A 14,493-nucleotide genomic window follows, 5' to 3' on the forward strand; every position below is an offset into this window, starting at 1 on the left:
ATTTCTTTTCCGTGTGCAGTGGAGTATGAAATGGCCAACATTTTGCGAGATATATGAATTGGGAGGTGTTAATAGAAATGCAGTTTTTTGTAGGCTTGAAGGTGAGTAAAGCTAGGGAAGATTTTGGTGACCATTTCAAATAACTTGTCTCTTTCAGTGCTATATATAATGAGGGCAGTGACAAATAAAGTGCATTTCATCCTACACTGCATTTTCTGTACAATATTTACATATTCTGTCGTTAAGGCCACACAAATTTAATTTGTTGTTTCTCAGATTCGACTTGTCCATTTTTTCTGATTTGCAAAAAAAAAAAATATTTTTTGTTCTAAATCAACCGAATAATACTCAATGAAAGACATATTTTGGCCCCAACAGTTGAAGTAAGTCCTTTTCTTTCTAGTTGTCAAAGTTTTTGAAATTTCAATGTAACGATGTAATTTTGTTTTATTAGAAGTTCAAAGTCTATTGTTTCAATTATAAACCAGTCAGGTATCTTCATAGCTCTTATTGTAATATTTCCAGCTATCATGGGATGCCTTGGCCTGTTTTTTTTTTCGCCCTGTCGCTTCATATTTTTCTGAAAAAATCCGAGAAACAACGAATTAACGGACAATTGTTTGTAACTACCCCTGTTCTTTTTCCATGTTTTTTGATACATGTAATTACATTGCCTTCGTACAATTCGGATGATTTCAGGGATGTATTTGAAGAAAAAACCATCAAATTCAAATGTACATATGTTTGCCTCCATTAGTATTCTATAGCCTTTAGATATTTTTAACAAATGTTTAACAACATTAATAGTATCATTTCCTAAGAAATGGCCATGTGTACATGTACTTAGTCTGGGTGCCCTCCCATTTGTAAAAAAAAAAATCGGGGTTACCGTTACAAATCGGATGGCACCCAGGCTAACATGTACTAATTTCCACGTGTAAGAAATATCATTGCATCAACGGTAATTTCAGCAAACAATTCATAAGTCATTTAACATACAAAAAAGAATCCATTCTACAATGTACATGTAGTATTTTACACTTTTTACCTGAGTATCTATTTATTTGGCCCCCATATGAACACATAGATCACAGTTAGTCGAATTGGTCCCATTCTTTGTTGTAGTCAAAATGTCGTCTCAGCCAAGCCTCCACCTTGATATTGTTTCGTCTGATTTCTGCAGTTTCCTCGTCCTCCGCTAGGTGCACCACAGGCTGTCTGGGCTGCTGTTGCTTGATTGTCTCTCTGGACGAGTTCACGTCGTTCTGAGGAGCGTGAAGCTGGCGCTGCTCGATAACCAGTCTGTCTTTCAGTCCCTTTATGTTGTCTACGTCTACATTATTCAGATCGAAGTTGTGAAAAACCCTCTTTATCTCCCTGTCAACTGACATGCTACCGGTCCGCGTGCCTTCCCGTCTCGGGGTGTAAGTTCTTAGAGCCGAGAACTTAGCGTCTTGTGGCGGCGCAGACTTGGCGTAAATCTTCCTTAAGAAGGGAGACGTACCGCGAGAAGAGATCTTCCTGGCGTCTTGTGACGAGTCTTGCACGATGTAGTCGCTAGATTTCTGCAGGCGGATGGAGGCCCAGACATTTGGATAGTACCCAGGCTTACCTACAGAAAAGATAAAATACGTAGCGCATTATGTATTATTACTTTCTATACAACATTACTGCACACGATATACATACATTAAATGAACCGTTGAAAAGAGGTCAGTCTATTCAAAAGTTACGCTATGAACATACTGTAACCTCACTGAAAGAATCATGAAAACTTTACGCAGATTTCAGTGCCATTTTTCTTCTAAAAATAGTACAGAGTTGAAGTAAAATGTGATTTTCGAAGCTTTTCTATATATATATTCCTGAGTCAAAATATGAATATATAAACACATGCGCCAAAAACAGCTAGATACTCAAGCAACTGCATATGATTTTGGAAAGTTGCTTGAGTAACTGTTTCTTTGCTTGGCGTATCTTATTACCTTCACCGACATATAAAACACATGTTCCAACAAAAGCCACCCTACGTTTACTTACCACCTATCGTTCCTCATTTACTTATTTCAACACTCGTTTATGGAACATGGCTTTTAGTTCAAACAATATGGGCAGTTAGCGACGGAGATATGGAGTTTTCTATTTGGCCTGGGTTAGGCCACACCAACCTAATTTATGGATGACATCCCCAAAACTAGTGCGCGCGGGCGATTAAAAAATTCCGGCTACTAAACCACAGGAATACAAATCTGGTATTGTGGATTTGAAGCCGTACACAGTGACTCACATAACAAGCCGGCACATGCTGGCTTTTTGCGGAATTTATGAATCTGCACTATACGCATGCACTGAGTTTTGAGTCGTGGAGCTTCGGTAGCCTGGGTGCCATCCTCCAGGGTTACCACTGGCTCCGTATTGTCACTAACTACCATGGACTACCCAGGTCTAGAGTCAGGCCAGAGGACCTGATCTTCTTTCTTTCTTTCTTNTTCTTTCTTTTTTTTTTTTTTTTGAGAATAGGTGAAAATCAATGCGCGCGTGGATGATATCCATAAACCATAAAATGTGGCCTTACTGGAAGAGGCTGAAAATAGGACTGAAATATCTCGGGCCCCATCAGAGAGGGCAAAGTACTTCGCGCCATATAATTATAAAGAAAACGCGATATCTCATTCAGTTCGCACTTTGTTCTTTGCCTCCACTGATGAAGTATACAACCCGCTGAGTCTCTAGATTCTAAGGTAAGGTTTCTAATGTTGGCCTGGCATATGTAACAATTTCAGCATGTTACATTATTATGCCTAGGCCTGTTTTTGTCGTGTCAAAAACGACAGATCTAATAAATGCCGGTTTTTGGCAGTCCGTTTCCACGGAGTGAAGAAAACAGGACGGCAGTTTCATGACAAGCATTTCTGAATTCGTGACTATCTCTAAAGATTATCAATCCGTGATTAGTCAAATGCTGCTTTCCAGATGTCACTTCTCATCATTGTGGACGTATGACCCATTTAGGAACATGGCAAGGAAATACACATTTTCTTCAAGAATATAACCAAATATGTAATGTTTTTATTATGGAACAGAGATCTGTCGCTGAAACGAAAAAAATCATAAACACAGAAAGCTAGTTTTTAGAAGACGTGTCTCGTACCTGTTGACTCGGGCAGGTTGTAGCTGATAGCGGGTAACAGACTGACATGTTTGCGGAAAAGCGCGTCCTCCACGGTGTGGAGGGGCAGGGACTGTCCCCGGACCTGCATCGGGAGGGTGGCGGCTCTCTCCCGGCCCTTTTGCGGGGGGCTGACCGCTGGCGCCGGCGAGGGGTAGGACGAGGACGGGCCCCAGACACTCAGCAGCCCGCGGGGAGACTTCCGTACGTCGCCCCTCTCCTTACCTCGTTGTAGCAGGGACATCCTCAGTTCAGATAGACAGAAAAACACCGCTGCTGGTGCGCGTGTCACCAGTTCCGAGCACCAAATTCCTCCAGTTTGGGCCCAAAGAATGCCCCAGCCAGTTTGTGATCTGTATCACGCATGATACTGGGCAGGAATTCGCCCCCCGAACTATCCCCCAGCAGTTGGCACCCGTACCGGCGTCCGAGAAATTCTTCCAGGGGCACGGAAAGGCAGTCACATTGGTCGGTGTTATCAAAGCGAGAACACAAGTTCGGCTGTACAGGGCGTACGTGCTTCAACAAAATGTACCGACCGTCCTTATGCTTCCACGGAGAGGCGAGTCGCTATAAACAGGTGTACAAATCACGTCTGCGTGCTCCCCCGCTGTCACCGCCTGTACATGTATACCCCGTCCCTACTGGCAACCAAGACGCCGCAGGGACATGCTGACACACCGTCAACAAGACACCTCGTCCGACGGGATAAGGACTAATTAAGCACGGCTTGATTGACACTTCTGGCACCTTGTTAACTCTCAAAAAGACTTTCACAAAGAAAAGGCTAAAACTACTTATCCCTTACACGTTATTTTTGGTGTGTATATATATACTCTGAGCTATAATTATAGTAAACATATAATACCCCCAAGTACGTATTGAGGTGTGATAGTTTATACAGACAGCACACGTAACATGTTGTTGTACAGGTGTATTTAGTGGTTCGGTTTGGAAACGTGCTATTCGTTTAGGAGGCTTTACTATAAACATCATCAGGACATGCTTCGAATTTTAATGATGACAACGTCCTTTTGCAAGAAGTTTAAGTCCCTTAAGGCAGGATTCTTCTGCACTGTCGGCTATCACGATGTAGTTGTGTATCATGGATACACACGCATACATAAACAGTTGTGTTAGACGGTTTCTAACAGAAAGACAAGTCAGCATACACGCCAGACAGTAATGTAATGGCAGTGAATGGCTGTGTTTGCAGTACCTGGGCTCCAGGAGACGTATAAACTAAACTCTTTCTTTCATTTCGTCAGTTTGCTTTTCAGTTGTTGTCGTTTGACTGCCTGAATGTTTTTGTAGCGTGTTTCTAAGTCTCTGTGTTGAAGGAGGCGCCAGTTTATGTTTGTCGATATCAAAGATAAGTTAGAACCGTACGAAAAAGCCATATACACGTGTACTTCTATAAAAAAAAGAAATCAGTTTTTTCCACTCAAGTTTGAAATCACATCTTGCGTTACTGACAAGCAACTCTTCTAAACTGCTGCCTTAATAACATGTGATTTTGACGGCGATCACTCAGTTCATCGACTCGAACCTTAATTTTCAATTCCACACACGTACTTCCACATAGGAAAGTGACTACATGTTGAGGGGAAACCTATCCGATCTGACTTGTTTACCGTCAGCAAGTTCAGTTGTTAGACGACGTCTGCGGGGGCCTGGGCGGCAACACGCCGCCTTCACACCCGGGCGAACCTAAGACCACAACAGGTGTCGACTTTACGACTCCCTCACAAACAGACAACTGAATATTACTCTTTTCGTACACTCTATCGTAATAACTTTGCCTTAAAAGTTGCCGCAGCGCGTGTTCAAGAGCACACGGTGTCGTTCAAGTGTAATTACGCGGCCCAGGAGGGCGGGCTAACCGCACGTAGCTCCACTGTGGCGACTCAGTGAAAGCAAGCCGACAGGGTTCGGATGAAGGGACTCTATTCAATTGGAGCGTGTCTAACGGCAAATAGTCTTTAGTGCACAGGCGGGCTTTCTGTAAACTTTGTCTCAGGATCACGCAGAGAAGTAAACTTGGAACAAAGGACGTGGTGAAGTGTGAGTTGTTGAATAGAGAGGAGGAGGGGGGGCTTTGATCAAGAGCACTAGCTTTTAATTACATCATCTCTTCACTTTATAACCGGTATCGTACGAATAGCAAAGTTCTTTGATCACAATCATTTATTTTCTACGAGCCGACGTTTCGATGTGACCGTCTGTCATCTTCATCAGGGCAATTCTGACTAGCTTAAGTGCACTGTGAACCAAGTAACAGTGCCCTGTGAACTATGTAACACCTTTAGTGCACTATGCACCAAGTAACATCTAGCGTCAGTGCACAGCAAACCAGTCAGAATTGCCCTGATGAAGATGACAGACGGTCATCGAAACGTCGGCTCGTACAAAAATAAATGGTTGTGATCAAAGAACTTTGCTATTCATTCGTTTACCAACATGATGAACCTATTTATGGAAGGTATCGTACGGTTTTTCATATGCTCGACACAAACTATGCTACTTGACTATATGACAGTTACTGATTATTGTATGACCAAAGAAGAATGACCAAGTACTGAGAGCTAGAGAAAAAAGGAAGCCACAGATTCAGTACAATCAAAAACACCTTTAGGATATAGATTTTTTTTTACCAAATTCTTATTTCTACTTCGCTGTTCTCTCATTATTTTCATTGGATAGCCGTTTAGTTTGTTGTGATGGCAGTTCACAAAAGCACAAATATTGCTGCCACTCTATTCCATTCGTTTCACACTTGTACCTACCCCTGAGAATATACGACCTTGGCCTGTTGAACAGTTTATTTTTTGAACAGAGTACGTAAGACTGGCCTCTTTCACATACTAGTAAGACCGCAAACCAACTTCATTTATCAACAGTGATGTAACAATCGGAGACGGCCAAAACAATACATTTTGTACTTGGTCTTTTTCGGTGGATTTGTATTGTCGTCGTCGACTACAGAAGTAGCTGAGCTAAGAATACGTTTTAGGAATTGTAGAGAAACTAGTGCTGCGACCTAGCGAAATGTAACGGTAATGCACCACAGCCCTCGCCAATGTCCAAGATACGAAACATGTCAAAACCAACGCGTCTGCATTCCATGTTGTCTGTTTTGCGTCTACCTGTTTTTGCGACGTTTGTTATTTTGTTTGAACTTTGCAAGTCCAGCACCATTTTGCGGCCTAGTTCAGACCTTATCTGCGTTGCTGTTGTTGTCGTTGTTCATTCTTTGTTTTCAAAGATAAGGCCACATTGATTTAATTTTATAGATGACATCCGCGCGCGTATTGATTTTCGCCTGTTCTCAAAAAAAGGAAAAAGGGCACTTCCTCCGAGGCTCTCGTCTGGGTGTCCGTAGTCCATGTAGTGACAGTAAGGAGCCGGCGGTAACTATGGAGGATGGTACCCAGGTTGCCCAAGCTCCACGGAACTCAAGAACTCAGTACAGTGCCGACTCATGAATGCCGCAAAAGGCCAGCATGTGCCGGCTTGTTGTAAAACTCACTATGTACTACCGCAAATTCACAATACCAGCTTTATATTTCTGTGGTTTAGCAGCATTTTTTGGCTGGAATCTTTTTTATTCGCCCGCGCGCACCGGCTAGTTTGGGGGTTTTCGGCGGATGTCATCCATAAAATTAAGTCAGTGTGGCTTAACCGATGCTTTGCCTTAGTTCTGTATGGTTGGTCCACAGACTAGTTTAATTTTTTTTTTGGCCTGAGTTTAAAGACATTAAATTGCTTGCTGAAATGAAGTCGTGGCCTAATCAATCTACTTCCTCGTCGTCGTCTGTAGTCGCGTCCTTCTTCCCCCGTTCTTCCCAGTCTTTCTCCATCTTCTGGTTGTAAAGACGGTCGAACTGTGTCACTATGACAGGGACGGGCAGGGAGATGGTCAGGATTCCCGCCAGGGCGCACAGCGAACCCACAAACTTACCTAACAAACAACAACAAACAGACAAACATTATAATATCAAAACAATGTATTCTTTAGTAATGTACCTGAGTACACTAGAAGTTTATATGTACACGTTTATGTATATGTATAGGCCAGATGTGACCTGATTTAGCCAAATGGGGCAAAAATGTACAATAAAGATCTTCATTTATTCATTCAGTAATAGCGTGCCATTTAGAGTTTGACATATTTTTTCAAAGCTAACGTTCCCGAAGTTATCGCAGGAGCTAGCAAACTCTTGAGGAATTCTTGCTTGTGTAAAAATGTATTAACGCCTTGAAATCATTGTAAGTAAACTATCCAACAAATCACAGAGCTCCTGCTATGGTGACGTAAGAAGTAATTTGCCTAGGAGGTGGGACGAGGGGGGTACAAACTCAGCCACGTTTGGGATTGTATTCTCGCTGCAAAAGCGCCACCTACATCGGCTACATATAGTCAGAAGTTCTGAGGAAGGTGTCTGGCAGACACTGAAACGTAAGCAAGGTAAGACAAGATTGGTTGTGTAAAAGAAAACCTCTCTACCCTTTGTTTAGGCCGGTTTACAGAGGACGGTCCTAACTCACCAGCTCCAGTCTGTGGGTAGGTGTCTCCGTACCCCAGCGTTACCATGGTAACGATAGCCCACCAGAAGGCGTCAGGGATGCTGGAGAAGTGTGATTCGGAGTCTTCCGGCTGGGGATGGGGGGGTGGGGTAGGAACAGCAATTAGACAGCATAAAGGTATTGAAACATTAATACAAAATTCCTATCCTATCCTATCCTCTATCCTACCCTATCCTATCCTATCCTATCCTATCCTATCCTATATCCTATCCTATCCTATCCTTTATCCAACCCTATCCTATCCTATATCCTACCCTATCCTATCCCATCCTATATCCTACCCTATCCTATCCTATCCTATATCCTATATCCTACCCTATCCTATCCTATCCTATATCCTATATCCTACCCTATCCTATCCTATCCTATCCTATCCTATATCCTACCCTATCCTATCCTATCCTGTATGCTATCCTATCCCGTCCCATCCCGTCCCGTCTCGTCTCGTCCCATCCCATCCCGTCCATGACGGTCCACACTGGACAGACGTCCTACCCGACTGAAACTTCTGCTCTACTCTACTCTAAAATTTTCCATTTGCGTAGATGTGCGTTCTCCTAGCTTTACCTGCAGTTGTTCCACGAAGTAGATGGCGGAGGCGAACAGGATGACGAGGATGACCATGAAGACCAGCAGCATGCCGATATCGCTGCCGCTGCCGGCCAGGGTGCTGCCCATCATCTTCAGACCCTCCGAGTACCGCGAGAGTTTAAAGATGCGCAGGACGCGGACCAGCCGCATGAGCCGCAGAGTCAGCGACGCCTTGCGGTAACTGTCGGAATAGCAGTTATTGTCTCGGTAAGGAAAAAAATCAGCAAACTACGGTCTTTTATAAACACACATCATAAATCTTCCTAAAACACGATAAAGTTAGTATAATGTATTTTGTTATCAATTTCAGCTTCACTGCTTTTACTGTCGTGCTATAGGAGTCCAGAAATATGTCTTTTTTTTCGTAAAAACAAGAGAAAGCCAAGCCAATAAAATCAAAGAAAAGATTGAAGCTCTGTATATTTCTATGGGGCACCAGCACTGCTTGAGGTAACCCACATTGGCCTATCGACGAATCTGCTGATACTGGTGATTTAATGAAGTGACGAACATAAACCAGTCTGCCTTAAAGACAACAAGGCAGCATTGACACAAGGAGAAATGAGAATTGTCTTACTCACAGCCCGCTGGTCTCCCAGTCACTGGCCAGCACCACCGACACTGTGATGAAGTACGGTACGATAGCGAGCACATCGAACACGTTCAGCACGCTCCTGAAGTAGTCCTTCTTCCGGGGACACGCCACGAACCTCAGCACCACCTCTAACGTGAACCACGCCACGCACACCGTCTCTATCCAGAAAAACTCCGTCGTGAATTCTACCTCAGGGTCCTGAACGCGCTCCGAGAAACTCGGCAACGTCTCCAGACATAAACTTGAGATGGACAGGAGGATAAAACCCACACAGAGTACGGCGTACACTTTAGCCCAGAGGGAACTCTTGGGGAACTCCAGGAAGAGCCAGAGTTTGCCGCAACAGGCGCTCGGGGCGAGTGATTGTGAGCTGGCGGCGCCGAAGCCTTCCTTTCTGCGGTAATTCGCTATGACGTCATCCCCCAGTTCGAAGAAGCGAAGCTCATCTGTGAAAACGTCGAGGGGGACTTCACTGGGTCTGTACGGGCAGAGTCAGAACGACATGGTTTGATTTCACAGAACTGTAACGTGCTATTGCTTATTACCATGTCTGTTTTCTGTATATGTGTATTCATGACACAACAGATAGACCAGAATATTGCATAACGATACAAAACTGTATTCATAAATATACACATAAACCAACTGGATTCTAACTCCTCAAACTTTTTTTTATTTTTTAAATGTTTTTATGAAGATTTACCACATTTGTGGAAGGATATCACTCACCTCGTCAAGATGTGAAAATTGAGACCAGACTGTGAGGTTTGAACCACTCAAACTGAGTGGTTTGAACCACTGTTCTTTATTTGAGGACAACGATCGTTGTCCCCTAATACTGTGAACAAGATTGTCAACGATATATTAACTTTTCACACTCTAGTTGTACGGAATTTATATAAATAAATGAAAGAAAGACCACTTGTCTTCTATAATGCTCATGTTCTATCTAATCTCCAAGCAGATCCCTTTTTGGTGGTACATGTATCCATTAGCCAGAGAAGGTCGCCAGCCACCGACGGGTGGGGTAGCGACAAAAAAACGGCCATATATAAAAAGCTAACGATCATTCCCCCACAACCTCTGCTTGGAGAGTAGCCTCTATCGCTTTCCACCTCGAATGAGACACGTTGAAATTCATGGTTCCCCCAGGCCCAGGCAATTACCCTGAGTCACAGGGACACGGGGATTGCCACCCTCACCGCTTCCAATCGACAAAACATCAGCAGTTCGGATTCATCTCAGCCTACTTTATGGTTCTGCTGACCTGATTTATCGATCGCTGTCGTCTGATTGAGGGCAATAAACCGGTCTGGAATTGGCGCCATTTTAGACGAGAAGCTATGTTAGGCCACACCAAGTAAATTTCATGGATGACGTCCGCGCGCGAATTGATTTTGGCCTGTTCCTAGAAAAAAACAAGAAATTCCGCTTCCTGTAACTATGACCAAAGAGTCACAACAGTGGGATAAGGGAAGATGTGATTAAAGAAAAGAAACAGGACAGGACGACAACTGCTGTTCCACCTGATTTATTGCTGTTTTGATGATGAATAAAAGACTTCTTGCTTGTTACACTGTGTCACCTCATTCAATTTGTGTCCTAACATTTGTCGTCTCTTAGTATATTTCTAATCTAGGCATCTTGTTTTTTAGGGCCTTTCTTGTTTTTTTTCGCCCTCTCGCATTACATTTAGGGTCTCCAAAGAACGTCATCCATAAAATTTACTTGGTGTGGCCTTAGATAGAGAATCGCATGGAGGGAAAGGATTTTTTTAGCTATTTTTGATTTAATTTTGCATTAGAATATAGCGTTCCAGTATGCAATACTCATGTTTTTTATCCTCTCGACCACATTTGGTCACATTTGTGCATTTAGCCTATCTGGGTAAGAACATGCAATAAAGATTCATATCATTATCTAACCCTTGTATGTTAAGAGATAAGATTTTTCGACATATTATCAGATTAATCAATTAGTTCAGTAATTTGTCACAAATAATCAGAAAACAGCGGTCTATGGAGTCTATGCTTGTGGTAATAGATGATTCACTGAATGAGTGTTATTTCTTAGTTAAGTGGTGGCTATAAGCCCTAATTAAGTAGCCTCGTAACTGATGTCTTTCGGGGAAAGGGAATAAATGACCTTCCTGGAGAATATGAGAATATTCTGAATCAACCCCACTCATACATAGCCGTAGATTACATACTTACGTCGGTTACTGATTTTTAACACTCTGTAGTTTATGTATCTAATTTTGTCGCGATCGTGCCAGAAGCGTATTTATCAAACGGTAGTCAGAAAGTAAACAAGTTTTCATCGTCTCTCAAAACTCTCACTTGCCCGTCTTTCTCTGCACCCGTCACACAAGGCTGGAGTTCCAGGCTACTGATTCAGAAATGAGTTAATGTAATTTGATTCCGTCTGACTTAATCTCATGTGATGTGGACTAACAATTGAATAACTGTGACGCGTTTAACCTTCTATCTTCTATTTATTACACACTAGAGAAAATTCAGGACGCACCGATGGAGCTTCCCACCAGTTTGGTAAAAAGCGAGGATGGCCTCAGCACTCGGCCGGTGCCTGTCGAAGAAATACTCTCTCCTCTCGGCGTCGTAGTACTGGCGTCTCCTGCCGGGGTCTCCCAGGAGGGTATCGGGGAATCGGGCCAGTGTGTCCGGCTGGGTTTCCAGCCTCAGTCCGCTGACATTGATGACGATCCTGCCGATACAACATTGGCCTTGACTCAGGGCTCGAAATACTGGGTGCGTGTGCACCTTGGTGCACCCAAATTTGGAGCTGTGCACCCACTTTTTTCTGTGGGTGCACCAGTGCACCCAAATATTTTTTGTAGGTTTACGTATGTCAAGATGTTAAATGTAGAGTAGTGCTAGTATTCAGCATATTCTTAGCATCTAAGTGTCAGAAAAAATGGTAAAATCATTCTTGTAGTACTTTTCTTTAGAAACGAAACATAATTAGTTTTCACTGACATTCTACTTAATATTTTATCTTATATTGTGCACTCACGGAAAATATTGTGCACCCAATTTATTGTGCACCACTAGTGCACCTATACCCAAAAATGAATTTCGACCTCTGGCCTTGACATTACGTACTGACGGCAAAGGAACTATCCCCTTCTTCCCAACCTAGTAGCCGGATGTAATTGCAAATTGAAATTTTGCTCTACTTTGATTTATGAAATGCGGCGCGGTTGACAAATGTACAGCGCAGAGTCAATGTCGACGGGCTGATTAAATTTGCTTGTTGTACGATGATCTAGCGTAAAGCAATCAAGCTAGCAGCTGTGTTGTCAGTTCTGATTTCAAAATGTTGGCGCTTACACATGCTTTATGTGTCATACTTCACAACACAGACTGTTTTATCTGAAAATGAAGATATTATAAAGATGTCTTTATTACCTTCGCCAAGAAGGTTATGTTTTCAGTAGCGTTTGTCCGTCTGTCTGTCTGTGAACAGCATACTAGTAACTCAAGAAGCTTAGTATGCATTGTCATGAAACTTGGTAGGTGGGTAGGTCTTAATGAGACCTAGAAATGATTAGATTTTGGGCCCCCTGGCGGCTTTTGTTGGTACTGCAGCAGAACTTCCGGTTTTGATATCTCGCGATCTGGACATGCTAGGGTCACGAATTTTGGTTGGTAGATAGCTCTTGAGGTAGGGAAGAAGTGACATGAGTTTGGGGCCCCTAGCGGCTTGTTCTGGAACTGCAGGAGCATTTGTTGAAACATTTTTGAAGGATGATAACTCAAGAACCGGTTGACGGATTGTTGTGATTTTTGGTATGTAGGTAGCTGAAGGGATGCTTGACATAATCAAATGACAATTATGCAAATCAGGAGCTAATTTGCATAATTAATGAGCAAATTCTATAAATCTGCTTTGTTCAATAATAGGACTATGAAACACTTGTGACATGTAATTGAGAATGAAAAAAAACATCTGAGGATATAGATTATGTAAATGAAGACCTAGTTTGCATAATAAATGGAAAATTTTAAAAACCTCATAGTTGTAACTGCTGGGAATTTCATACTTGCCACATTTGGAAGTTAAGTGAAGGCGAACAACAATAAACATAATTTATTCAAATCATGACCTCATTTGCATAATTTATGAGGAAGTGCTATAAAAGCCTTTTTGTTAAGATAAGACTGTCATTGGGTGGAGAATATGATCATCTGATGTAATCCATGCAAATGAGGCTCTTATTTGCAAAATCAATTATCAAAATTGTATTATTCTTCAACCGCAAGTGTTAACATCATTTGGCGAAGGTATGAGATCGTGGAACTCTTGTATTATAATGTCACCAGGCGCCACCACGTAAATCGTAATAAAGACTTCAAAATACAGCGTTTTTGCTTATGACGAGAATGTTGGTATTTGCCAAGGTTCTTAATTTCATTATTATTTATTATATGTGTTAAGTTTGGGAGAAAGGCTTTAACCCTGTACGTAGGCTTCTCTCCCCCCCCCCCCTGTATATTGTTTTCCCCTGTCATGCAATTATTTACTTATTCTGTTTACATTTTATTGTGCGAATAGATAAACAAAGAAACAAACCTACCTGCGGCGGCGATGGTCGTACTCGGCCCGGCGCCGTTCCTCGGTCAGGTCCCGCTGGAAGTCGCTCCAGCGGGGCGGCGCTTCCCTGGGCCGGGCCATGCGCGGCTGGGCCCACGGGCTCCCCTTCTGGTCTCCCCCCGTCACATCCATCGTGGATATCAATGCAGCCTCCATGTCAGGAGAGATGACGTTTTACAGCGGGAACCTTGCTCTACGTGTTGGCGACTTGCCTGCGTTCAATAAACCTTAACTTACTGTCTTTTAAGCTCATCTAAAAACTCCCTGAGACCACACAACCATCGTGTGGTACTGGTGGCTTGACGTACTTACAACATTGACGAAAACACTGCGCTTACGATCAAACTTCGTCAGCACTCAGATTGTCAGCCATAGCACCGAAACACAGACCCTTGTAAACGTATCCGTACAGGCCTAGCAACGCTCAACAATCTTTCACATACGCCACAGTCGGTCTTGGCAAGATATCAGCCTCACACCCGGCAGCCGCTGTACTGAGGTACCGCTAGACTGGTGTAACAAACGGCAAGGCACTGTCACACTGGTCATCTCAGTAATAAACCTACGTCAACAGTACAGATGCACCCTGGGCAATCTGTTGATGAGCATATCTCTCTAAGCACGGTGCTGGTGTGTGTGTACCGGGCCCTGTGCTGGTGTGTGTACCGGGCCTGTATGTCAGGAATGTTCCACATCACCATTAGAACATACGTGCAGCTGCAGTGATACACTCTTGCCCTCCCTAGTACGAACTATGTGTACCTACGTATATTTAGTAATCATACAGAACAATTTTATTCCAATGCTAAATTTACGGGTATACTTAGCAGTACAGGTATACGTATACGAAGCAGTTCTATTGGTACAACTTAACGATGTTTACCTCAATGATAAAGAGTTGTCAAATATAGCCATAAAATTGCTAAGTGTACAAATC

General features: G+C 43.0%; 2 protein-coding genes across 2 annotated transcripts; both read right to left on the minus strand.

Annotated features, from left to right (window-relative positions):
• Positions 1 to 514: 514 nt before the first annotated feature.
• LOC109461763 lies at positions 515 to 3,953 on the minus strand. Its single transcript, XM_019758156.1, has 2 exons — positions 3,152 to 3,953; positions 515 to 1,612 (listed from the first exon to the last, which is right to left on the minus strand). Exons 1-2 carry the CDS (start codon positions 3,411 to 3,413, stop codon positions 1,095 to 1,097), a joined length of 780 nt encoding a protein of 259 aa, XP_019613715.1. The 5' UTR covers positions 3,414 to 3,953; the 3' UTR covers positions 515 to 1,094.
• A 2,832-nt stretch (positions 3,954 to 6,785) lies between these two features.
• Positions 6,786 to 14,198, minus strand: LOC109461762 (potassium voltage-gated channel subfamily A member 10-like). Its single transcript, XM_019758155.1, has 6 exons — positions 13,540 to 14,198; positions 11,469 to 11,666; positions 8,929 to 9,420; positions 8,324 to 8,528; positions 7,718 to 7,826; positions 6,786 to 7,130 (listed from the first exon to the last, which is right to left on the minus strand). Exons 1-6 carry the CDS (start codon positions 13,710 to 13,712, stop codon positions 6,961 to 6,963), a joined length of 1,347 nt encoding a protein of 448 aa, XP_019613714.1. The 5' UTR covers positions 13,713 to 14,198; the 3' UTR covers positions 6,786 to 6,960.
• Between the last annotated feature and the right edge of the window lie 295 nt (positions 14,199 to 14,493).

The sequence above is a fragment of the Branchiostoma belcheri genome, unplaced genomic scaffold, assembly GCF_001625305.1.
Source record: "Branchiostoma belcheri isolate BF01 breed outbred unplaced genomic scaffold, Haploidv18h27 scaffold96, whole genome shotgun sequence".
Lineage (NCBI taxonomy): Eukaryota > Metazoa > Chordata > Leptocardii > Amphioxiformes > Branchiostomatidae > Branchiostoma > Branchiostoma belcheri.